General features: G+C 42.7%; 1 protein-coding gene across 7 annotated transcripts in view; it reads left to right on the forward strand.

Annotated features, from left to right (window-relative positions):
- The window catches only part of Dcun1d4 (defective in cullin neddylation 1 domain containing 4), a 73493-nt gene that overhangs the window by 3297 nt on the left and 44162 nt on the right, over positions 1-26034 (forward strand). For 6 of the 7 annotated variants that reach the window (XM_008851562.3, XM_008851563.3, XM_029555217.1 and 3 more), the window contains 2 exons: positions 20868-20938; positions 21188-21227. In XM_008851562.3, the coding sequence (XP_008849784.1) occupies positions 20868-20938; positions 21188-21227 (111 nt within the window). Of the gene's footprint in view, positions 1-3170; positions 3197-20867; positions 20939-21187; positions 21228-26034 lie in introns of those variants that run through there. The other variant, XM_029555221.1, reaches the window with a different exon arrangement.

Here is a 26034-nt window from a genome sequence, read left to right on the forward strand (position 1 = left end):
ATATATATATATATATATACACACACACACATATTTATACTTTATCATTATGTCTTTGGTTATCTTCAGCCGCTTGTGGAAGCTCCTATTAACTTCGTCTTCCTGTTTTGCTGTTTGCATTATTCTCATCTTAATCATTATCATAGTCATCCTAATTGTAGCTAATAATTAATGGGCAGCAATCCTGCTGACTCAGCAGCGTAAATGTCTGTCAGAAACTTAGGAATCATACTTTATGGTCTGTCAGAGTGTCTTTGGTAAGTAACAATACTCAAAAATGGCTTCAAACAATAGGGTGTATTGTTGTGTAGCAGCAGAAAGTCTGGAGATAGGTTGTTGTAAGGCTGGTGCAGCTGCTTAATGATGTCATTAAAGAACTGAACTCTTTTCATCTTTTTTTCCTCTGTTCTCTTCTTTGATCCACAGGCTTGTTGTCTCATGTTAATAATATGGTTGCTGCATGTAGACCTCACACCCATAGAAGAAAGCAGAGGGGGAAGGAGCATGTTTCTTACAAGTTAGGAAGAAGGGGCTCCCTCCTAGAGGTTCATCTCACAAACCTTTTTCTCCGAGGTATTGGTAGCACTGTTCTCATGCCACTGCTGGTTATGAGGGAGGCTGACGGGCTGAGAACGGCATTGCCTTCTTCTCTTAGGATGTGGCCGTTATTGAAGTTGAGGAAGGTTGGGTGTGGAGACCACCCTGAGTCAGCAGCCTAGAGGTGGCCCCTGAACCAGCTATTTGGGAGACTATTTCTGGCTTGCTTTTATCTGTTGATTTTTTTCCTTTATATTGAAAGAATTAAATAAAAGATAAAATAATTAACTAAAGATGAAATCCTGTTAAGAGAAGGAAACCAGGCCTGGGGGGTATGGCTCAGTGGTAGAGCGCTTGCTTCCAGTGAATGAGGCCTTGGGTTTTAGCACCAGGCCCACTAAAAAGAGAAAAAGAAAATAAAGGGAAATAAAATACGTGCTGCCAGATATTGGAAATAGGCTTTTGTTTGGCCCAGCTTTGTAATTAAGGCAGGAGGAGATCAAGACCAATTAATTTTGTTCATTTGGTTAATGAAGCTGTAGTAATTTTAATCACCCTCATTGGGACCTTAGATGTTTCTTATCTCTCTTTCCCTGTTTGACAGTGGGAGGTAGAGGCTGTGTGTTACTTCTCTTATTCCTGTGACCAAGTATGCTACAAAAGCAACTTGGGGAAGGGAGGGTTCATATAGTCTCACGTTGTGAGAAGAGACAGGGAAGGCATGGCAGCAGGATCGTGTCAATAGGAGGGAGAGAGAGGAATGCTTGGGCTCCACTCACATTCTGCTTTCTAAATTCAGTTGTGGACCCCACCCTTAGGTTGGTGCTGCCCACATTCAGGGCAACTCTTCCCTCTGCTATTAAATCTCTGAAAACACCCTCAGAGATAGACCCAGAGTTATGTCTCTTAGGTGATTCCAAATCTAGGCAAGTTGACAAGATTAACCATCACTAGCTCACCTCCATCTATCCCATCTTCATTGCCAGTACTTTGGGTCTGACCGTGGCTTCTGCTGTGATAAGTAGTGGGCCTTCTCTGCCTGTGCTTCCTTGGCCTTTCTTCCAACAGTTGCCTCATCTTTGCTCTTAGGATTTCCTTCCCTACTCAGGAACCTTGGGGGCTTCTAGGTGTTCAGTTAAGTGCAGTGCAGACTCCTCAGAACAAGAATCCAGTGGGTAGAATGGCTTCTGTAGTTGAGGCCTGCTCCTCTCTTTGGAAGGCTGTCCTCCCTTCCTGCCCTAGTTCGGGGTTGCTTCTCTGTGTCCATTCCAGCCATGCTTGGTCTCTCCCTTGCTGACCTGTTTGTTTGTTGCTCTGTCTTGTGTTGTATAACTGGCTTCTTGTTTGTGTATCCCTCCTCTCTAGAATTAGATTATACCTGCCCCTTCCTCAGATCAGGGACCATATCTTATGTTTACTTTATTGTGTATCATGCTTTGCTAAGGTTTTCATATGTGCATTCAGTTGAACCTCACTAGTAAACCGTTTACTCATTAGTGAATTTTCTAGAAAGTTACCTCTTCTGTTGCTTGTTGTTCAGCCTGCTTCCAAGTCTCTTATTATCTTTAAGCTTACTATTATTATTATTATTATTATTATTATTATTATTACTGTTTAGAGCAGAGTCTCCCTCTAACTGGTCTGGAACTCACTGTGTAGACCATGCTGACCTGACGGACCTGCTTTTGCCTCCTGAGCCCTGAGATTAAAGGTGTGCCCCACCATGTTTGGCTAAAGCAGCTTATTTAGTTACTTTGTGCTACTGTGACCAAAATGCCTACAGAACAACTTTAAGTAGCAAAGATTCACCTTGGCTCATGATTTTAGCCTGTAGTTGCTTGACCCCATTGCTTGATGGTGCACAGGAAACACAGCATGTGGCCTGAGGGGGCAAGGACAGTGCTCTCCCCAGGACCCATGGCTAGTGACTGCCAGGCAGGCCCCATCACCTGGAGCGTCTGCCTCCTTCCGCATAGCACCACCAGTTGGCCTCAAGCATTCGAAATAGGAATTTGGGGGGGGGTATTTCACACTCAAGCCTGTAACACAGCTGTATGTAAACTAATTTAAATATATTTCTAAAGATACAGGCAGATACCAGTGTTGATTGCAGAATGTCTGGTATGGAGAGATTAAAATGCTGGCAAGTGCTGGAAGTGTTTGGTATGGAAGGTTGCAGTGGGTCCCCAGGTCTGCTTGGGGCTTGACAGTATTTCTGACTTGCTCTTTTTCTGTCTTATGACCATATCCTGGTCCTAAGGATTTATTTCTTTAGTTAACAATATAGTGGTATTGCTGAAAGACTTTCTTATGAAATCAAAATGTATAGGTTAAAGGTAAAATTAACAGTAAAATTATCTGTACACTGTAAATGGTAGTAACTCTGGTCACCAGCCTGCATTGGTGCTCTTGTCTTCCTGCAGCCTGTTCTTATTTTGAAATTCAGGTTAGGACATCCTTGTGAGAATTACTCTTTTAAGCTGAAATTTTATTTATTTATTTATTTATTTATTTTAATTAATTAATTAATTAATTAATTCATTCATTCATTCAACAGGGACTCCATAGATTCAGCCCACCTGGAAGTCTCTATGTGGACCAGGCTGGCCTCAGTCTCAGAGAACTGCCTGCCTCTGCCTCTCCAGGGCTGGGACTAAAGGTATGTGCCATTTTGCCCAGCATCAAAATGTACTTTTAAAATTCATTTTAGGAAGAAAATCATTGAAATACATTTTTTTTAAAAAAAATAGAGTTGTGTATTTTAGTAATCACATGACTTTAAGGCCTAAGGGCCTTTTTTCTGAAGGGTCTACAATTCTGCAGTATTTGCTACTTGAGGGTTTAAATTGTTTTTCTTTTAATTAGGAAATGTTATTAATGAGCTATTTTCACACAGGAAGGCAAGCTTGTAATTTTTTAAACTAATGAATATACTGAATAAAACACTAAATGATCTGAAAAAGACCTGCCCTTAGTATTACCTCTCAGTGTGTGGGGATTTTTCTTAGCTGCTGCTTTGAGGATTTTCTTTCCTCATGAGCGTTAAGAAAAGCCTTCCCTGCTTGCTGACCTGTATCAGTAAGGTTTGCAGGACAGGGAGTAGCATATCTGTAGTAGCTTCTCTTCCTCTGGTTAGGGCTTCTTTCCCTAAGGAGCCTCTCAGAAGCACCCTCTCCCTCCCAACCTGAAGGCGGAAGCAAGCGAAGGGAAGAAGCATTTGGAGGGTGCTCAGTCATGGCAGCTAGGTGGGTTTTGGAGGCTGGGTCCTGTCCTGGCCCTGTTGGCAGGGACCTCCTCCATGTGCCTGGAGGGATTCTTTTTGTGTGTGCGAGGTTGACAGGCCTGGCTTTCTGGCTTTCCTAGGGAGTCTAGTGCTGCTGCTTCTTCCTTCTTTAAAAAAAAAAAAAAAAAAAAAAACCAACAAAAAAGTAATAGTTTTCTGTTTAAATTAGCTACAGTTGGTTTCCAGTGGCCGCAACTAAGTATTTGGACAGCCCTGTTTGGGTCAGATATCTGATAGGGAGCCCTTTTGGAGAAGAGCAGCCATTTCCCTTTTCAACGTAGACTGTAGACTCTGCTCAGAGGTGATCAGAGGGCTGGAGGAGGATCAGGTGGTGGTAATGTGGGTGGTGGGAGCCAGCGGTGCAGGTGCTCAGGGTTCCAAGCCACATGTAGGCCAGCCTGCCAGACCTTAGCGGGAGCTGTGATGACCTCCTCTCCTGGTGGTCTCCTTTGTCCCTTGAGAAATCTACTTCAGGAGCTGGCTACTCAGGAGCTGGCCTATAGCTTCCTGTGAATCTTCTGATTTGAGAATATTGTGGAACTGTTTGTGGATTTTTCTTGGGTAGAGAATTTTGTTTAGCCCAAAATCATATCTTATAGCTCTAAAGACTTTCTGGTCAGCTTTATTGAGGTATAATTTACATATTATAAAATTATATCCATTTATGTGTATAGTTGGATAGATTTTGGTAAACAAATACACTGGTGTAATATAGGGTAACATCCGTTATTCCACGAGGCTCTCTGTGCTCCCCCATGAGTCAGTACTTGCCCCAAACCCCACTTGGCAGATATTTGTCTTTTAAGACATATCTTAGGTGCAAGCCTTCATATTAGTTGATAATTGGTCATTTTTCTGTTCATGGGGATATTGTCTTCAGAGAAACTATCAGTGCTGTGTAAACTATGCATCTGATATGGTAATTGTTGGTTCACCACAAGGAATTGCCGGACTTTGATGATGACTGTGCTGAAGCTTTTTCAGTGGGTGGCTTTTCTGTGGCCCACAGACATGCCGGGCAACACCAGTGATCCCTCCATGGATGTGGTGATGTCTCTCAGTTGCTCCGTGGAAGGCAGTTTGGGTGGCAGGGAAGCTTACTTGGAAAGAGTAGAGCCTCGTGTCAGAGTGTCTGGATTCACATCCTTGCTGTGCCATTTATTAGCTGTGTGATTATAGGTGAGTTACTCAACTATTGTCTCCTGAGGCATGGAGCTGTCACCAGGTGTGAATACTGAGTACCTATAGTACACCAGGCCCAGTTCTTCAGTTTTCTGGAAGATTTCATTCTAGTGTGGGAGAGGAGGCAGATAATAAACAGGTGTGTTGCATGGTGATAAGTTCTGTAGAGAAAAAGAAAGTATAGAAAACATGAGTGAGGCACAGGTGTCCTGGGTGGGGGGAGTTAGAAGTCTTGTAATTTTACATGATGTGGTCAGGGACGGTCTTACTGACAGGTAGAGGGACCAGTGCAGAGCAGGCCTGACTGAGGAATAGCTAAGAGACTGGGATGCAGGGAGGGAAGTTGAGGTGAATGAGGGAAAGAAGTGGTGGCAAGGATTCAGGGAGCTAGGACACTTGAAGTGCTATGTTGCTGTTGATTAGGTGTGATGGCGACCTCCCTAGGAGGCGTCATAGGAACCCTTGAGGAAAGTGGGCATTCTCTCATTCAACCATTCAGACATTTGAGGTGTTCTTGTTGCCAGACACTGCTGTGACAGACAAGGTTCTCTGGTTCCCGTGTTTCAGGAGCCTGCCTTCCAATGAGTGTGTGGAGGGGACAGGTGACAGGCGAGCAGGATGGTAGCTCCTGTGTTAATGGATGCCCAAGTCCTTTAGAACTGAAGGGAAGCACTCAGCCTGACTTCTGAGCAGGATTGCTGTTACTGTTAGTTTAGCCCATGGACTTTCACTGTGGGAAGGAAAGGACTGAGTTTACAAGTATGTGAGATAAGGGGCACAGTGAAATGGGCTGGAGACCTGTGGCAGCCAGTGGGAGTGTGGCCGGCTGAGAGGGAAGGTAAGGTGGGAGGGTGGGGCTGGTGGAAAGGTATAAAGAGGTACAGGAGATGAAAGGAAGCACGAGGAGGGAAGGGAAGCCAGGAGGGACACTGGGAGAAGGGTGCAAAGGGACATGGGGGTATTAAGGCCCCTGTGTTCCCTACCTCTTCACCCCTGATAGATCTACTGTTACCCACATTTCATGGGTGAGGAAGCTGGGGTGCAGAAAGGGACAGCCTTTTCAAGGTCATCCAGCTTGTACACATGGATTGAGTCAGATCTGGGTCTCGGTGCTCCAAACTGCCAGAGAAACAGAACAGTTCTCAGCATTTTTACGTAATCCCTGCATGACCCTGTAAGGTTGTTGTCCCAGCCTATGAGTGACTAAGTCAGAGCCTGATGGTACAGCAGGATAGGGTGTCCCAGGCCTTCCATTACCCTTCTGGACCCCTTCCTTTGCAGGGTCCCTGGCAGTGATAGCAGGCATTTCACCCTGGCAAGAAGAGTACTTCTGTACTTTGTTATTTGCTGATGAAGAAGTTTAATTTGTCTTATAGTTTTATCTTAAATAGGTGTATGTTGATAGACTCTTGGAACTTTTAAGTAGAGGTGATACCTATCAACATTGCAGAAAAGCTAGAAAACAGACCTTTCCTCTTATAACTGCTCATGGCTTTTATATAATGAAGTTAACCCCCCTCCCCCTTTTAAGCTTAGGGCACATTTAAGTACTCATCTTTACCCTCTTTTTATAGATGCTGCTTGCAAAACTAGACCACAGAGTCCTTGTTCTAGTAAATTAAATTGTATTTTTAAATTTATTATTTTATGTGTATGAGTATATTCCATTCATGTATATAAGTGTACCTGTGTCATACAGTGCCCTCGAAGGTCAGAGGAAGGCGTTGGAACCCCTAGAGCTGGAGTTACAACTGTTAGCTACCATGTTGGTTCTGGGTTTGAACCTAGGTCCTCTGTAAGAGTGACCAGTGCTCTTAACTGCTGAGCCATCTCTCCAGCCCCTTGTTTTAGTCAGTTAAACAGACAGAACAGTTGTAATTTAAACTAGCATTATTGGATTAATAGTTTTTCTCTTTTAAGATTAATTTTTAATTGAATTTTTACAAATTTCATACAATACCTTTTGATCATGTTTGGATCTCTTCCCATCTCTGCACCCCTCCTTTCGTGTGTGTGTGTGTGTGTATGTATGTATGTATGTATGTATAGGCCTGTAGAGTTAGGTTTTTGTCCCCAAATGCCCTTCGGTATGGGTTCATCCACTGGAGCATGGTCAACCTACTAAGTTTCATCCTTACATGAGACTGAATCTCCCCCCTCCCAGCAGTCATCCATTGCCAGTAGTTCCTCAGGTCGGGTTGGGATTTCTTACCCACTTCCCCAAGTCTATACTGGAATTTTGTCTGGCTTGAGCTTATATGGGATTTATGCGTGCTGTTGTCAGTTTTGTAAGTAACTGACTAGCTGTCTCGAAATCTATTTCCTTGTGGCCATCCATCACCTCTGCCTCTTAACAATCTTTCTGCCCCCTCTTCTGCAATGATCCCTGAGTCTTGGGAGGCAGAAGTTTGATACAAGTGTTCTATTCAGGATAGGCAGTCTGCAGCCTCTTATTCTCTGCAAGTTGGCCAGTTGTGGTTCTCTATATTAAACATAGAGTGCTTCTTCTGAGAGTTGAGAGATGCATTAATCTATGGGTGTAACAAGTCAGTAGAAATCAGTTTAATACTGTATCTGTTTAACAGAATAATTATACTCTTCTCCCATGGCCTGTGATGGCTGTCTAGCCTCAGGTTCCTACATCTGATGGATTAATAGTTTTAAAGGCACATCTTGTCATCCCTTCTGACCAGTCTTTCCCTCCTGCTGTTCTAGGTGCAGGCTGAATCTCTTCTGAGTTATGATGATGGGAGTTGGAATTGGTATGTGGTGTGGGCAGTGCCATGTAAGTGTGCTCTCAGGAGCCTGTGGAGAGGGTCCTGTTACAGCTCTGCAGATAGGGATACTGAGGCATGGTGAGATAGGTTGGCTATGTAGAGGGCCACTCAGCTAGGACACAGCAGAGTTGGGACTTTGTAAGTTCTTGTGGAGCTGACATTCTTTCCCCTAAACCTGGGCCCTTGGAACATTATCAAGATTGAAGGCAATTTTTCCTCAGAATGCCCTTATGGATCTGTGTTCTCAGCGGTAGTTGGGGTGAGGAAAAGGAATCTGGAGTCCTTTGTACCTTGTCACATTGGGAACACAGCCAACCTGTGTGTCCTGAAGTGACTAGATCCTTTGAGATGGCAGCAGCAGGCACAGACAGGGCACTGGGTGGCATGCTGCCTCCCTTGGGTGACTGGTTTCTCCTCCCAGCCTCCATCCTGGGCTCTGTGAGTTAGGAGGAAACTGCTAGCAGGTGTATGCTTGGATGGCTTTAATTTTGGATCTTGTACTCAATGCAAATGCTGTGTCACCCATAGTGACCTGCTTCTCTTTTCAGTTTTTCATTTTCTATAGTGCCTCTTTGTTGTCTTTTATGCCTGCTAGTGGCAAATATTTATTGATGAGGTGAATTAAATTAACCCCTGCCTCCCCACTGCCTGCCTTTCCTTTTGCCTGGCTTGCCAGCCCTGGGTCTTGACCCTTGCTTCCCATAGGGTGGGGTGCCCTTGCCTGATTTAGTCCAGTCTGGCAGATAGGGATTAAGCTGAGGTTCAAGCTGCACATTAGAATCCATTCTTCTGTTTTCATTGATTGGGTCAGGCTCTGGCTTTTGTGGTCCTATAAGCTCCTGTGTGCTTCTCTGTGGCTAGTGAACTGAGATTGGTTTGGGCTGTGATGGAGAGGGCTCAAGAAATACCACCATCTGGTGTAATAGCCAGCACATAGGTGGTACCTACCATGTCCCAGGCACTGATCTAAGCATCATCTTAAACCTTGCAGCATCTTTTTGAGTCAGGTACCGTTAGCCATTTAGAAAAACGAATTTGTGGTTGTGGCAGTGAAGGCCCTGAGGTATGAAACAGACTGTAAACCAGGCTTTTGGGGTCTCCTAGTCTTGCCATTGGAGACAGCCTTTATATCACTGTATTTTAATAATTTTAGCCTTAGGTACGAAAGTGTTTGATTTCACAATGAAAGTTAGACCTGCGGAGGTCTTATTAATATAGCCAGTGACTATTAATTGATATGCAGAGTCATAAGCTGGTATTAAAGATCATTTAAAACAGTCCTTTTTATTGTGTCAACAAAATGTAGACTTTATGGTAGATACTATATTCCAAGTCATTTCAAGGAGAAATCATTGTAGTATATTTTTTAATTGCATTTTGTGCTTTTCAAATCCTTTGTGCTATAGATCTTTGAACCCAAGCCTGCACCGACTTGTGATCTGACCTGCCGTTTTGCACTCTTGACTACAGTGACTCCAGGTGGCCTTCCACGCTGTGAGGCAGATCTAACAGCAGATTTTTATTTCAAGATAGGGTCTTTGTGCAACCCAGGCTGGCCTTGACCTTGGGATCCTCCTGCTTCTTAACCTACTGAGTGCTGGGAAGTAGCAGCATTTTAAACATGTTCAGACCCCTCCCTGAGCATATCCTCAGGCTGTCTACACATCTGCTCTTCCCTTCAAAGCCGTGCTTCTTGAACACTCTGTTCTCCCTGCTCTCTCCTTGGCCCACTGTGTTCTGGCCTCAGCACTGTCCTTGCTATCTTCTCTAAGGGCTGCAAGTAACCTGAGGGCTGGTGACTATTTTCCCAGCCTGGACTCGTCTGTTTATCCCTACCTGCCATATTCCAGGAATGAGGTGAACAGCCCCTGTCCTGAAGTCTGGCCTCTGGAAGAGGGATGGAGATGGAAATATATGTACTGTGCACAATGTCAGGGTTGTGGGAGACCCCATCCTGCATGATTCTATTGATAAGACTTGGTGTGTCTATAGAGACTGGAAGTAGGCTTGCGGTTGCCTCCTGTGAAGGAAAAAGGGACAGTTGAGGAGTGGTGGCAAATGTGATGGTAGTGGCTTGGAATCGGATTGTGTAGATGGCCATACTCCTTTCTTATACTAAAACCACTGCATTTCATGCTTCAAGTGGGTGAATGATAAGGAATGTGAACTCCATTTCAACGAAACTTGAATGTGACAAGGGCTATGAAGAAACCTAGGTGCCTAGAGGCTGAAGATGCTGCTTAGGATGGGGAAGTCAGAGGAGAGCTGATATGGGGTACTGTATCCCTCAGATAATCAGGGGAGACAGCTGTCAGGCCTGTGCACTCCAGGTGTCACTGAGGCACAGAGCATAGAAAACACACAGGCTCTGTGGTGGCAGATCACTCGCACACTCAAGGAAGAGTGCAACTGGAGTAATGGGATGAGCCTGGGGCCTTGCAGCACCTGTTGAGGACTCGTATTATTTTTCTTTCATGCCATAACACAAAGTACAGAATCTAGTGATTGACGTCAGTAGTACCTGTCTCTTGTGGGCTGGAAGCGTGTCTCCTACACAGCAGTGACGTACTTGTCCTCTTCATAAGTCTTCCTGAACTCAGAGGGAAGAAAACAGGCAGCATAGCAGTGACTGTCCTTATAGCACACCCTTCCATTAACAGTGGGTTTTCTTTTTCCATAACACTTAGGTAAATAGAGGCCCCTCCAGCATGCTGCCTTGACCCCAGAGGGAGAGGTGCAGCCCTGCACTGTCAGCTTGTCTCTGTCCCTGAGGCAGTCACACAGTGGCTCTGACAACCTTTCATTTCGTTCCAGGCTCCAGAATGGCCTTTCTTCTGCCCTTCCCCTCGTGCCCTTCCCCCTCTGCCTTCACAGGTTTATTCCATTTTCATCACCACGGAAATTTCGTTTATTGTATCCATAGTGGAATAGTTCAGATGTTTGTGCCTGAGAACACAACTTACCAACTGACAAATGCTTTATGAATTTTTAGTAACAGGAAGAGTGCAGGGTACCTGAATCATAGTGGTCTCGTGTGTCTTTTTGCACCATTTTCCTTCTTGTAAAATGCTATAAGTAACTGTTAGACAGTTTGACCAGTTAGGCATAGAAATATTAAATGGACATTTTTTACTGAATATGCATTATTTTGAAGTGTACATTTAAAAATGTTCTTTTTGATTTCAATTGGCACATATTAGTTGTATGTGTTTGTGGGGTATAATGTGACAGCTCAATACACATGTGACGTGTGATGATCAGATTAGAGTGATGGGCTAATTTGAAATATGTAAGTGATCGTTGTCAAGCATATTTATCCTACTGCCCTGTATAACATTAGAAACTGTTCCTCAAATCCAGCTGTTCTCTGGACTCTAACCATCCCCTCTCCATTCCTCCTCCCTTCCAGTATCTGTGAACCACTATTTTGTCTTATAATATTTATTTGAGACAGGATCTCTTTCTGTAGCTAGGCTGACCTTGTGCTAATGCTGTTGTTGACCTCTAACTCAGTATGTAGTATAAGTTGGCCTTAAACGCCCACTAATCCTCCTGCCTCTGCCTCCCAAGTGCTGGGATTCTGGGTGTGAGCTACCACACCTGGCCTGTTCTGTGCCTTGAGATGGACTTTTTAGCTGCTACATTGATCTTGAACATTCCTATGGAAATGATATGTCTGGAGTGATCAAGTCACCTTGGTCTGATCACCATATGTTATGCATGTGTATTGTGATATTGCACTGCGTTCCCAAAACATGTACAATTACTACGTTAGTTTAAAACAAGTGAAAACATTCAGTGTTTGCCCTTCTCTGACTTATTTTAAGTGCCTTCTAGTTCCTCTGTTGCTGCATATGACAGAGAATTCTTTATGATTCTGTAATATTTTGCTGTACGTACCTCTACCACATTTTCTGTATTCATTCATCTGTTGAGTACTGAAGCTGGCACCATGTATTAGTGAATGATGTGCCAATAAATATACTAATACACAGGGCTGGAGAGATGACTCGGCTGTTAAGAGCACTTGCTGTGCTTGCAGAAGTCTTGAGTTCAATTCCCAGCACTCACAAGGCAGCTCACAGCTGTCTGTAACTCCAGTTTCAGGGGATCTGATACTGTCTTCTGGCTTCCTTGGGCACCAGGTACAAATGTGGTACATATACATACATGCAGGTAAATGCTCATACACATAAAATAAAAACGGAGACATTTAACATGCATGTCCCTTTGACATGCTGATTTTAGTTCCTTTGGATATATACCAGATAGTGAGATAATGAAATCAGATGGTGGGTCCATTGCTTAGTGTTTTGAGGAACCTCCATACTGTTTCCTTAATGGTTGTATTAATTCACATCTTCACCAGCAGTGTGTCAGAGTTCTTATTCAGAACTGCAGCAATTTATTTGTGTCTTTGTTTATAGCCATTTTAACTTAAGTGAGGTGATGTCTTGTGGTATTGATTCTCATTCCCTAGGTTAGTGATGCCGAATATTTTCTTCCACAAGTGAGCAACAAGTGGTGAAAAAAATGTTCATTTGTCTCATCTCTTAAGAGATTTCTTGAGTCAATATCCATGCAGGTCATTTGTCTTTTTTTTTCTTCTTTTTTTCAAATTTGTTTTTTATTGAATGTTTATGCAATAAAAATTCATACAGAACATCTCAATCAATCTAGTCATCTTTATACCCCTGTCCCCACTGGCACTCTCCCATAGCTCCCCGCCCCCAACCTGGAATCCGTATATTCTGTCATTTGAGTTAAGTCCTATTGTGTTAAGTTAGTGTTTCTCGGTGCAAGTTCATTTACTGAGGGACTAGTCAGCTTAACTAGAGTCCCTCACTTTAGGAAGATCAGCTCTTCCTCACTCAGTAGTAATCAGCTGCTAATGTTTCTTCAGCTAAGATGGGGGTCTGCTGTCCATTTCCCCAGTTCTATGCTAAGTTTTTGTTGGCTTGAGTTTGCATGGGACTTGTGTATGCTGACACCATTGCTGTAGATTCATATATGCAGGGTCCCAGGAGCTTGTATGACTATTTCCATACGGCTGTGACCTCCTCCCCGGCTCTTACAATCTTTCCACCTCCTCTTCTGCCATTTGTCTGTTTTTAAGCAGGAGTTTTTCTCTTTTGCTGTTGACATGTTTAAGATTTTTCATAGTCTAGGTATTAGCCGCTATTCAGATGGGTAGCTTGCAGACACTGTCTCCTGTTTGTAGCTGTCTCTTCACTCTGTTGATTGTTTCCTTTGCTGTACAAAAACTTTCTGATTTGTCATTTGCCATATTTTGCTTTTCCCATGTTTTGGGGTAATAGCCAAAAAAATTTTGCCCAGATTTGTGCCTGAAGCACTTTCCCTCTATTTTCTTACAGTAGTTAATTGTTTTGGGTCTATTGTTTAAGTCTTTGACCTATTTTGAATTGACTTTTGTATATAAAGGAATGTTATTTTTTTTCTTCTGCACTTGGATATCTAGTTTTCCAAGCATTATTTATCAAAGAAACATTCTCCAATGTGTGTTCTGGCTACCTTTGTTAATAATCTGGTTGACTATGTGTGAACTTATTCTTGGGTTCCTTAGTCTGTTTCATTGGCTAATGTATCTTGTGTTTATGTCAGTATCATGCTGTTTGTTTACTGTTGCTTTATAGTAAGTTTTGGCTTTTTTCCTTTCTGCTCAGGATTTTTTTTTTTGTGGTTATTCAAAGTCTCTTGTAATTTCCGTAAAAATTATATGATTTTTTTTCTATTTCGGTGAAGAATGTCTTAGTTTTTAATAGGAATTCTATCTCTAAGTGACTTTTAGCAGCATGGATATTTTAGCCATGTCTCTCTACTTCAGGAACATGGAGCATTTTTCTATTTTGTCTCCTCTCCAGTTCCACCAGATTTTTATGAGTTTCATTGGAGATAATCATTTGATTGGAGATAATCAATTATTACCATGTTTTAAGTTTTTTGTAGCCATCGTAAATGGCAACGATCTCTTGATTTCTTTCTCAAGGATTTTATTCTTGGTGTATAAAAAGGTATTGATTTTTTGTATATTGGTTCTGTACCCCCACAATACTCCTGGATTTATGCATTCTAATCACTTTTAATCAGTCTGTCATCCTTACCTGTCTCAATCAAGTCATCCAGTCATCAGTCTGCAGGTGGATAGTTTGGTCTCCTTCCCCTTTGCACGTACTTTTTTCTGTCACTGCTCTGGCCCATTTTCTTCTCTTAAAAATGTTGGTATATTATTTTAGGTTTAGCCAGTTTTGATATTTTTTTCTTTAATATTAAATTAATTTTGTGTACTTTGTGTACTGTTATGGCAGGAAATTTTATAAAATGTGGAGTATGACCCTTTCGCTCTTACAAGAGCTAAGCTAGAGAGGAGGAAGTAACTTCTGGTTAGCAGTTAGGAAGTTAAATTATTCCCAGCATGGCCACAGCTGGCCATCTGACCCTATGTGTTAGTAAAATGAAGAGAATCAGAGGGATGCAGAACATATGCCTCTTTCACCCTCATCTTGGAATGCAATCCCATTGTTTCTAAGTTCTTAAGGTGAAAATCACTTACTCTAGAAATACCATTAGAAACCATTGCAGCAAGTCCCATTGGAGACCGCCTCAGGTGAATCCAGCACAGCAGTTCCTTCCATACTGGAACAGATCACCAGCCCCTCAGTCCAGTACCAGTTCACAAGCTGGCATGCATTTAGGGACTACATCTTACGAAAAAGATATCTTTGAATGATAGATTCATACAGAGTTGTGATGCAGGAAAATACAATCTGCTTGTGGAAGCTGACCAAGTTCATGTGTTCCAGCTCACACAGAATAAATAGAAGAGCAGGCAGTTAATGGGGCAACTGAAGTCAGTCACTCCCCCCCACCCTTGCTCTTTGTGTCAAGTGAATAAAGTTGAATTTTCCAGTTAAATAGCCGTTTTCTACAAACTCAATTCTCTCAGGATTTCCTTTCTACTTTTTACCACCACTGTCTGATGTTAGGCCCTAATCATTGCCTGCCTTAGTCACTTCCAGTTTCTGTAAATGGCCACTTGAAATTCTGGTAGCCTGTCATCCAGGCCACACACTTGCCCCAGCGTGATCTCTAGTGAACTCCCACTTTGAACACTTGATCCTGGCAGGAGCAAGTGCAGCTCAGACCGTCGCCCTGGTGCTCTAGGCAATCCAGCGGCCCTGATGGTATGAGCTCAACATACAGGTCTGTTCTGTGCATTCATGTTTGTTCTCGTGTAAAACTATGGGAGATCATTTGGCATTGGGTGGAGTTCGTGCTGGTGGAATGTGCTGTTTTTACCCACTCTGTTTGCATGTGCTCTGGTAGGATAATTGAGTAGTCTTAGGGTCCTTATTCTAAACTTTCAACCTGGGATTACAGGCTTGTCATTTACCTTTTAGTTCTCTGTTTTTTTACCATGACGCTTGTCACATCTGAAAATGATGTGAAATGCTCTACACATACTAAAGTTTTGTTACATCCATACCTGAATTCATTAAGGTTTTGAATGTTTGTCTAGCATCTAATATGGGCAGGTACTGTTGTGGTGTTAGGAATATAGTAGTGGACAAGCCAAGATCCTGAGCTTTGTGGAGTTTACATTATGAGAGACAGTTTACAAGCACATGGTATGTCAGGTGGTCCTGATGCCGCCAAGAAAAGCAGAGCATGTAAGGTGGTAGAGAGTGCAGGTGAGATCCTGTTTGTTGGTCTGCAGCGTTCTATAAAGAGGGTTATTTAAATGACACACTGATGAAGTATGAGAACAAACCATGATGTTCTTAGGGGGGAGAGAACTCAAGCCAGAGAGAATAATGTGTGCAAAGGCCCTGAGGTTTAGGTGTGTCCTTGGCTAAGCAGAATGAAGTAGGGGAGATGAGTGGATGACTGGTGAGATGAGTATAGGGTAAGCCAGGCTCAGGATCCTCAGCTTCCTTTCACCTTGAACACCTTCCCTTCAAGCTGTGGACCAGTGGTGCTGCTTTTAGCTAGTCCTACCTGTTCCCCAGTTGTTCCTTTGTTCTTGAATGATAGCTCTTTCTATTGACTTCAGATACTCTTTTATCATGTTAATTATGTGATATGTTTATGCATAGATAGGTTTATCAGCCCCCCTCATTGGCCGCCTTCTTGCACATACTTGCACACATTTGTACAATTGTAGTGGTTGTACCTCTCTACTGGGCACTGCCCAACTGGGGCCCAGAGGCCAAATCCCACCCACAACCTAGTTTTTGATAATGACATTTTGTTGGAAAGTAGCTATACTTGCTTATGTGTTCTTTGCATGCTAGCTGCAGTGGCAGGGTAGTTGTAACAGATCTACAGGCCCAGAAGGCCCCAAAGCAGGTTGGCCTTTAACAGCTGCTCAGCCTCTGCTCCAACTGTGTGTTGATACCTGATAAAGTTGTTTCCTATTCTTCATTTTAACAATTGCTTGGCATATCTAACAAGTTTGTCCTTCTACATGAGTTTTAGACTTAATCTGATAAGCTTGCTTGACTCCCTTCCTTTCCCCTACTTTAGCATTTAGTGGAGTGGGTGTGTGAACTGTGGGGCAGGTAGAAGAGGGATGGGAGTGCTTTTAATTTGTAGTTTAGCGATAGGAAAAGCAATTGCTTTACAATGTTGGGTCCTTCCCTTCCAGAACTATTAACTGTCTCTACATTTATGACTGTCACTAAATTTTTATTGCTTCTTCATTTGTATCTTACATAATGAAGCTTATCCCTATATGTATTATTGCTTTTTGATGCTATTGTAATTGAGATTGTCCCTCAGTTATATTTTACTTATGGTATAAGGGAAAGCTTCTGCCTTTTATGCATTTAAATTGTTTCTGAGCCTTATGGGTATACACTATTAGAACCGTTACTTTTTGTTGTTGTTTTTGGCAGTCATCATGTGAACTTGTCCATAATCATTTGATTCCTAATGTTTATGTGTCCGCCTGTGTTGTGGACTTCTGTTACTGTAGTGGTTTGGGAGGCTGGACTCGGACCTCCTTCCTTCCCAGTGATGCTCATTTTCCCCTTTCATCTTGTGTGGCTCACATGTAGCAAATAGTAATTAAATAAAACTAGACATTTTCATACCCAGACAGCATTTGTTGGTGGTTTTAAAAATACCCAGAAGGTAATTTAGGTGAGCTCTTTATCAAGCAGTCTGGGCTTTTTTGCAGAGCTGATCGTTGCCTTCAGTGTAGATTGTAGAGCCATGGTGCCTGCCACTGCTCACTGTGGAAAGTTGTTGGATCATGGAGTACAGTTGACTTAACTTTGTGTTTATCCTCTGGAATTGAAATAGGAGCAGAAGGAGATTTTTATGAATCAGTAAATGCTTTCCTAAATGTATTCTCTGTGAAGCATTTGATCTTTACCCTACCATCTCTGCCTTAAGGATGTGAAATCTATTTTAGATTTCAAGGTCTATTACTTGCCCTGAGCACTGAACAGATGAACCATAAATCCAATATCTGTTAACCTTTGCGAATTTATCTTTTATTGCTATTTTTGCCCTTTTCCCCTGCCAAATTCATGTTGTCTTATGTTGGTGACACTAAAGTAAAGCTATTCATATTACTGGTTTCATCTGTTTCTTTTTCTTTTCCCCTTTGAGTGCACTGATGATGAGCTGGTGGTCATAATGGGAATTGGGTATGAAAATGGATGCTGACATCATGTGGTTCATGAAATGAACCCTTTTACTTTTACTCCCTTTAGTGAAGTGAAATTCCATTTATAGAATGCAGTCATAAACATTCCTGTGTGTTTATCAGTATATTGAGATTTCCTGCCACCATCATTATAAATAACAGGTGCTGGGAGATACAGACACAGACACACAAATATACATACATATAGACACATACACAATGATGCTATCATAGGTTGTAGAGATGCATCAAGACACTCAGCTCAGTCACAGACAAGGTCTGACCTTTTGGGGTCTTTGATATGGGACTGGAGTTAGAGCTAGGTAAATAGAAACTATTTTTGGTGGTGGTTTGGTTTGGAGAGTTCTGTAAGTAAATACAATAGTAATTGATAGCTTTTATTGAGCACTTGTTATATTTCAGGCATTGTGATGGGTGTCTGACACATCTAGGTGTTGTGGTGGGTGTCTAATTCTACATTTTTATTCCTGCAACACTTTGCAGGATGACTTCTTGTTTTATAGATAAAGTTGAGAGCTAGATCGAATAGACTAACTGGTAGATTGGAGACTTGCACCATCCCCTGGACCCGAGGGTCAGGACATAAAGTGTAGTGGTCCTTTTAGCATGTGTACCCATGGACTGTTGGGAGTGGGCAGGTGTGGAGGGGAAGAGAAGGATTTGTGAAGGGGTGTGAAAGACTTTTGAAGCATGGACAGGGCATAACTCATGAAAATCCCAGAAGTCCAGCTTGAGAATGACTTGTTTCTTACCCTTCACACGTCTTCCACCTCAGGTTCAGGAAGAGGCAGCCCTAACAGCCTCAGTTCTTATTACGGTACTCTTCAGTGACATCTGGTATGGCATAAACAGCAGGCTAAAGTGGCAGGGTGGTATATGGTAGTCACAAGGACCTCGCTATGTGTTGGCCTTGACCATTCCTTTCTCCCTTCCCTCCTGTGTGGCTTCAGTAGCAAGACAATCCATAGCCCTGAGTCCCATTTGGTGTGTGGCGCAAGGTGGTATTGGAATGTATTGGCTTGTCTTCCTGGTTTTCAGTTGAGAAACTGTTAAGGGGTGGTGGTATGCTTGTGACTCGGTAACAGCTGGGGAGGGGTGTAGGAGTTGGTGTGTCAACTCTTCACGGCCTCTTGCAGGTTCAGAGAGTACTGTTGCTCCTGGCATGAAGCCCTCTCTGTCTTTATTAAATACAAACATAAGGAAGTATATACATACCGTGAACATACATGCACATACATACACCTAGACCTATCCTACATACATTTCTGAACCTTTCCTATGCATGTGTGCTGAGTAGGTGATCTAGATTGATCATGTGCCATATTTTGTCATTTACCTTAAGCGTGCCTAAATCATTAAGGTGCAAGCAGTTAACTGGAATCTTAGCTTTTGGGTTTTTGTTTGTTTGTTTTTAGACCGGGTCTCACTTAGTCTTGAACTTGCTGTTTAGCAGACCTTGAATTCCTGATCCTTCTGCCTCCCCCTCCCAAGAGTTGGTACTATAGGGGAGCAGCAACACATGGCTGGCGACAAATTTTTTTTTTTTTTTTTTTTTTTGTATTTTTGAGACAGGGGTTCCCTGTAGCCCCAGCTGTCCTGGGACTCACTATGTAGACCAGGCTGACCTTGAACTCACAGGGATCCGCCTGCCTCTGCCTCCTGAGTGCTGGGATTAAAGGCATGCACCACCACGCCTGGCACAAATCTATTTTTAAAAATATTTTATTTATTATTTCGATTTTATGTGTATGAGTGTATTCCCTGCGTATATGTGAGTGCACCTGTGTCATGCAGTGCCACGGAGGTCAGAAGAAGGCTTTGGATTCCTCTGGAAATGGAGTTAAGGATGGTTCATAGCTGCCATGTGGGTGCTGGGAATGGAACCCGGGTCCTCTGCAAGAGCAGTCAGTGCTCTTAACCACTGAGCCATCTTTCCAGCCCCCACAAGTCTGTTTTTAAGGCCTGTTTAGAGCCAAGGCCCTGTCTCAGCCCAGTACTGGGTCTTGTGGCCATTTTAGAAGGATGTGAACTGCTGGAGCAGTGCACATGAACAAGTGTGGCAACTGGCCCTGTGCTTGCCTGTGCATGTCAGGGGCGTCTTGTTGCCTGCCTCCTCTACCCTGTAGGCCTGTCAATGAATGAATTCTTAGCAAGATTTAAAGAGCAAGTGAGCCTTTCTGACTGATAGCAGAAAGCCAGCAGCTCTCCAGGTGCAGGGCTGAAGTCCAGAGGGTTCAGCCCAGCACAGACAACTCATACTGTAGCATCTGACCCTTGGGTCTGTTCTCTACATCTAGTGAGTGTCCCAAATGATATTCCAGTGAAGTTATTTCCTTCCTGCCTCCTTCCTTGAATGGTTAACTCAGAGTTAGTCTCTTTTCAAAGTCACTTTTATATTAACTTTTAGAATAGGAAATAATATTTCTATTGATGCTTTTTCAAAGCTTGTGTATACCTATGCAGGAATACTTTATAAAAACTTTTTTTGGGGGGGCGGAGGGGTACTGGGAATCAAACCTAGAATGTCTATACAAACATTTGAAATGGGAAATTCAAAAGCCTGACAATTTACTCTAGTTGTACATTGTGCAAGATTCTGGGATGGAGCAGCTTCACATGTCTCTATGTCTGACTTGACATGCAGTTATGAAATGGAAGAGGTGGTACACACATGCACCCTTTGAACCGGGCCTACTGCCCCAGGAGTATGGTTTCTGTTCCTGCACATCCTTGACTGTTGTTGTGGGACCTGCAAGTAACTAGACAACCCTGGGTTCTGTGACCTGGAGCTCACAGGGCAGTTCTTTATCTGTGTATTCAAGGGGAGGTGGAAGGGGCATTGATTCCGTGTTACTCCCTACTGTATAATCAACCACAAAAGAAATATAAGAAAGATTATAAAGTGCTGAACACTGGGATGCTATTCACAAAAGAAATGTAAGATTATAAAGTGCTGAACGCTGGGATGCCATTCTATAATTTCTGACCTGCAGCTTGCCTATTGAACCAGAAATTCTAGGCAGACAGGAAATCGAAGATATTTCCTTTGAGTTCTCATCGTCTTCTACTTGTGTGACTTGTTTAATCTTCTAACATTATTTATATCTTCCTGTGAGATTCAGGTGCAGTGCCGGCGGGATTTTACAGCTATGGCAGTATTCCCATTTCACCTTAGAATTCACAGGAAAATTTCATGAGCTTTAGTGTTTGGTTGAAGACTTAACTTTTTGTCAGACTTTATTTCTGGGAGATAAGGTCAGTGGTTGGGAGTTGTTGTTTGCTTGTAAGTATCAGGTTGGTGAAAGTACTAAAACAGTTGTTTATTTTGACTTTTGAACTTTAAATTTTTTTTTACTGAGAACTAACCCTATTTTTTCTCCTTTTTCTTTTAAAGACTTTCAGCTGAACTCTCATCTCTCAACACTGGCAAATATTCATAAGATCTACCATACCCTAAACAAGCTAGTAAGTCAGTCTTTTAAAGATAAAACCACCAGCTTTAAAGTAGCTGCTTTGTGCAAGCATATTTGATAAAATAATTTGAATTGGGACTATCAACTGCTTTATGAAAATACCAGATTTTAAAACTTGCTGTAGTGGGTTGGGCCTGGTAGCACACACCTTTAATCCCAGCACTCGGGAGGCAGAGGCAGGCAGTCTCTGTGAGATGGAGGCTGTGTGATTTCTTGGTATTAATGATCATGTGTCTTACAGAATCTGACAGAAGACGTTGGCCAAGACGATCACCAAACAGGTAAATGCTAACACGACTGAATCGTAACCATACTGTGGTAAAATAGTAGAAGATAAGCACTAGTCCATTAACAAGTCCTCACTCCATGTAGGATCCCCAAGGTGCCCAGGGTGCCCAGCGTGCTCAGGGTTTGGGTGAAAAGGCAATCATGTTGCCATGTTGCAACTCCTTCCCAGAAGGGAATTTGCTTCACAGCTCTGGATTATGACAGAGCTTTAGTTTTCAGAGAACATTTCTTTCTTTACTAAAGTATTTTAACTCTTCTAAAAAGGTATTACAGGAATGCCCTTTAAAAGACATTCTATAGATGTTCATTAAATTGAACTGCAAAATGATTTGAAAGCTGGGAAGGTACTTGTATGTGTCCTGTATAGGTCCTGAGGATTTATGAGTGGGGAAATGGAGCCTTGTTCACGGCGTAGGTAACATTCTAATTTCCTCATTCACCATGGCCCCCAGCTCCCACCTCTGCAGGTTTGGGATGGGTCCTCAGAGTCTGCACTTCTGTCAAGTTCCGAGGCCGTAATATATCTGGCCTGGGGACCACGCTCTGAGAGCTGTATAGTTTGTGATTATACAGTTTAGAAATGTGTGTTTAATCTGTAGTTACTAAACTTGTGACAAAAATCATTGAAATGTATTATAAAATTGGAAAATTATTACAGAAATGTGTTTTTGTATAATATTTTTATTAATTCTTTGAGAATGTCATACAATGTGTTTTGATCATATTCACCCCCTGTTCCTCTTCCTAGACTCCTCCCCAAATTCCTTCCCGCTCTTTTTTAATGACCCACTCAGTGTAATTTGTGCTACCCATATACTCCTTGGTGTGGGGCTGTCCACGGTAGCATGATGGACCTATCAGGAGCCATACCCTGAAAGAAACTGACTCTTGGCCCAGGAGCCATCATCTGTCTAGAGCTCCTCAGTTAGAGGTGGGGGCTCATTTGCCCCTCCCTGCTCCATGCTAGATTGTTGACTAGCTTGATTGACTTGCATAGCAGCCATAGCTGCTGAGAGTCCATGAGTGCAATGACCTTGTTGTGTCCAGAAGATGTTTTTGCTCCAGTCCTCCCTGACCTCTGGCTCCTACAATCTTTCTGCCCCCTCTTCTACCATGGTCCTTGAGCTTGGGGATGTTGGGTGAGCATTCCACTAACAACTTACTCTCTGCTCTTTGACCGGTTGTGTCTGCTGCACAAAGAAAGTACTCTGATGAGGCCTTAGAACAGCATTAGTTTATGGGTAGAAAGGTGTGAATTATGAGAGCAGTTTGATACAGTATTCACTTAGCAGAATAATAACTTAGAGAACCTGTTAATGTGTTTGTCTTAGTCTGTTTAGGCTACTATAACAAAATATCTTAGAGTGAATGACTTACAAATAACAGTTCTGGAGGCTGGGAAATTCAAGAGGAAGGTGGGAGCAGACCCCTGTGTGGTGAGGCTTGTTCTTCATTGGTGGCTTCTTGGCTTCATTTTCACATGACGGGAGGGGCAGGCACCCTCTCAGTCTTCTTTCATAAGGACACAAATCCCAGTCACAAGGATAGCCTCATGACTTAATCACTCCCAAAGGCCCCACCTCTTCATACCAGCACTTTGGGGATTAGATGTCTGCATGAATTTCAGAGGGACACATTCAGGCCCCAGCAGTGCTTGTTGGAAAATTTTGAATAGCACAGAAGTAACTAGAGTGAGAAGTGGTAGTCTTCTGTCAGGTCTCCCAGTCTACTGCTTTGCCAGCACTCTGTAATACTGGTTCAGATATTTTCATGTATACATATTATTTGTATTTTTTAAAGCATCCATTGCATCTAATTTTTCATTTAATGGACTTGTTGAGATGTAGGTCTTACCCTCACCTTCCTCCTAAATTGGTTCAGAATCAATTGAAAATTTATCATGCGGTGGAGATTCAAGAAGTAGTCTGGCATGCACTGGCTTTTGAGTATGTCACTGGAATCACTGCCATGACTGGATGAGTCCAGGCTGGCATACCTGCTGGGCTCTCTCCACCTGACCAGGGCAACAGAGCTGAAAGGGAGGGAGCTTGGAGGAGCCGGGCTCTCTGTTGAGCGTCCTTTCTCTGGATCACCAGTTAGACCAGATGACACTCTTCAGGGAGGATGAGATGGGGGCACACTGTGCCAGGTGTATTCTGGGAGGTCAGGGACACAGTGGGTCTTTTTATATTAGCACACTGTAAAAGATCTGCTCTGAGTTTTATTTGCTGCATAATTTTCTAATTCGTGGACATAGGATACCTTCTAGGACTTTTTATGTGCACATGCAATAGTGTTTCTTGGGTTCCTGATAGTGTGCACTTAAGATCCTGATGGTGTGTGAGTGCACTTAAGCTTATCTCTTTGCTATTTTCAGTAATTAGGAGTAAAATTTTCAGGGTCAAGCTAATAGTTTAGGGCAGGAAAACAGTTCTTTTGAAGTTGTTGGTGGGTTTGAGGATTCTGGTTTTTTTTTGTTTTTTTTTTGTTTTTTTTTTTTTAGCTTAAGGGTTGGTTAAAGTTTTAATTCTTTTATTTATTTATTTTTTTGTGTATGAGTGTATTGCCTGCATGTTTGTAAGTGCACCTGTGTCATGCATTGCCCTTGGAGGTCAGAAGAGGGGGTCAGAGTCCTCTGAAATTGAAGCTGAAGTTGTTAGCTACCACGTAGGTTCTGGGAATTGAACCCAGGTCCTTTAACCATGTTGAAGTTTAACTGAGGTAGATTAAGTATTCCAGCTCCAAGTGAAGCCTAAATTTATTGATACAAATACATAATATTTGTAGAACATTAATTTAGATTTAAGTATTTTTATTGTTAAAAGACAACAGTCATTTTAAGAAACAAGCACTCCTCTACCTGTGAGTAAACTTAAAGTCCATTTTGCTGATGAATGGAGAAATAGATCAGAAAAGATGATGATAGCCTGTTTGCTTCCTTTCTATTCTTTTGAGATTGTCTTGATGGGTACCTGAAGTTGGCTTTGGAATGCTCAGGTAGCCAGTGCTGGTCTTGAACTTGCAGTCTTTACTGCCTTAACCTCTGGAGTGCTGAGATTATAGGCTGGGGTAATCAGTATTCATCATGCCTAGCCCAAGATACATTACTGTGTGTGCACATAAAAGAAAAATCCTTCTCAGTTACAATCTGCTAGTGAGGGAAGGCACGGAGGGCACGAGAATCAGAACTGGGGCAAAACCTGTGTATTTTTTTTTTTATTTAGTGCTTGTTGGTAAATTGTTATTTTAAGTGAACATATAAAACATTGTTTTTCCTGTAGCCTGAAACCTTCACTCTGGATTCTTGAGTAATTGAGCCTGGAAGAGCTGACTTATAATAGACGCTAATCCTAATCCTTCTCAGGATTTAGGTTTGCCCCATTTTTCCTGTGTAGCAGCTATGTAGCAGGCAGAGCCAGAGTGCATGAACTGTGGTGGTCATTGGAGACACGAATAGACATGGTTTCTTTGTAAAAAAAAAAAAATGGTCCAGTAATAATTATACACATATGCAGATACTAAAAGCAGAGAGATCTAAAAGGTCATGCCTCTTAGCTAGCAGATCAAAATGGTGAATAAAGTAAGGCACCAAACTTGAGGTGGTTTGGATCTCAGATATGAGTGTGCTTCGCACAAATACAAGAAAAATAGATATGTGAAACTTCTAGCAGGAAGCATTCATCAATCAGAAAACAGTTTTTAAAATTGGTTGTCTTAAGATGTCTGCCTGTTTACCAAAAACATACTCCTGTTGATGAGTAGGATTTGGTGAAAGGCAGACATTATCCTGGGCTCTGTGAAGAAGCAGGTGCTAGAGGAGCTAGGGAATTAAATTTTACTGGAGATGTTGTTTTGAAGTGTTCATTTCCCATGGACTGAGGAGATAAGTACATTTTCCTGTGTTCTGTAAATACTTGTGGAAGAGAAAGGCTGTTGCCAGACCAGATACTCTCAGAAGGAACTCTTCCTTCATGTGTCCATATCGAGGGGGAGGGAGCAGCTTACCCAAGGCTCTAGGCACACTATCATTTCTGGACACTGTCGTGGGCTTTACAGCTAGGTAAAAGTGACTTGATTCTATAGGTCTGACCTCAAAGCATTCGTGAACAGACTAACCCCATTTTTTTGCACTTGACAGTCTACAGAAGCTTAGGTTACTACAGTCTTTTTTTTTTTTAAACCTTTGAGTATGCCTTAGGGTGGCTTGTGAACAGGAAGTGGTCCTATAGGGAAGATGAATGGGGTGTATGATGAGCAGTGCCCCCTCTGGCTCTTTTCTTGTTCTCACTGCTCTTGTGGGGGAGGTAGATTGGGGCTTTCTATCACTGAGGAGCCTTCCCCCACTTGGGCAGACATAGTTAGGCCCCAGGCAGGGTGGTGGCTGGATGTGGTCTGGTTAGGCCTGCTGGGGATCTGGCTCTGGGCTGAGGCAGCAAGCAGGTTCCCAGAGTCCAGGGTCTGTCCAGTACTGGCTCTTGGCAGGAGTCCATTTGGGTGATCTAGAAATATATCACCCAGGGAATGTTTACTATTCTGAAGCCTAAAAGTGACCTGGCACTTGGTTCCAGCTGCTCATTGCTCTTAGCAGAGCTGTGACTTCAGTGACCAACAGCTCTTTTCTTCCCTTATCCCTGTCCAAATGACTGTGATTTTTGCCTTCACTCCTTACACAGGACCCCTTTGTGGCTGTAGGACACTTCCCTATTCCTCCTCTCGCCTTTTCTGGCTTTTGGAACATCATAGAGGAAAGGAGAGCTAGGTTTCCTCCCTGCCTAGGGTGTCAACTTCTTTTCCCAGCCC

Source organism: Nannospalax galili, unplaced genomic scaffold (assembly GCF_000622305.1).
Source record: "Nannospalax galili isolate Female #2095 unplaced genomic scaffold, S.galili_v1.0 scaffold1586, whole genome shotgun sequence".
NCBI classification, from domain to species: domain Eukaryota; kingdom Metazoa; phylum Chordata; class Mammalia; order Rodentia; family Spalacidae; genus Nannospalax; species Nannospalax galili.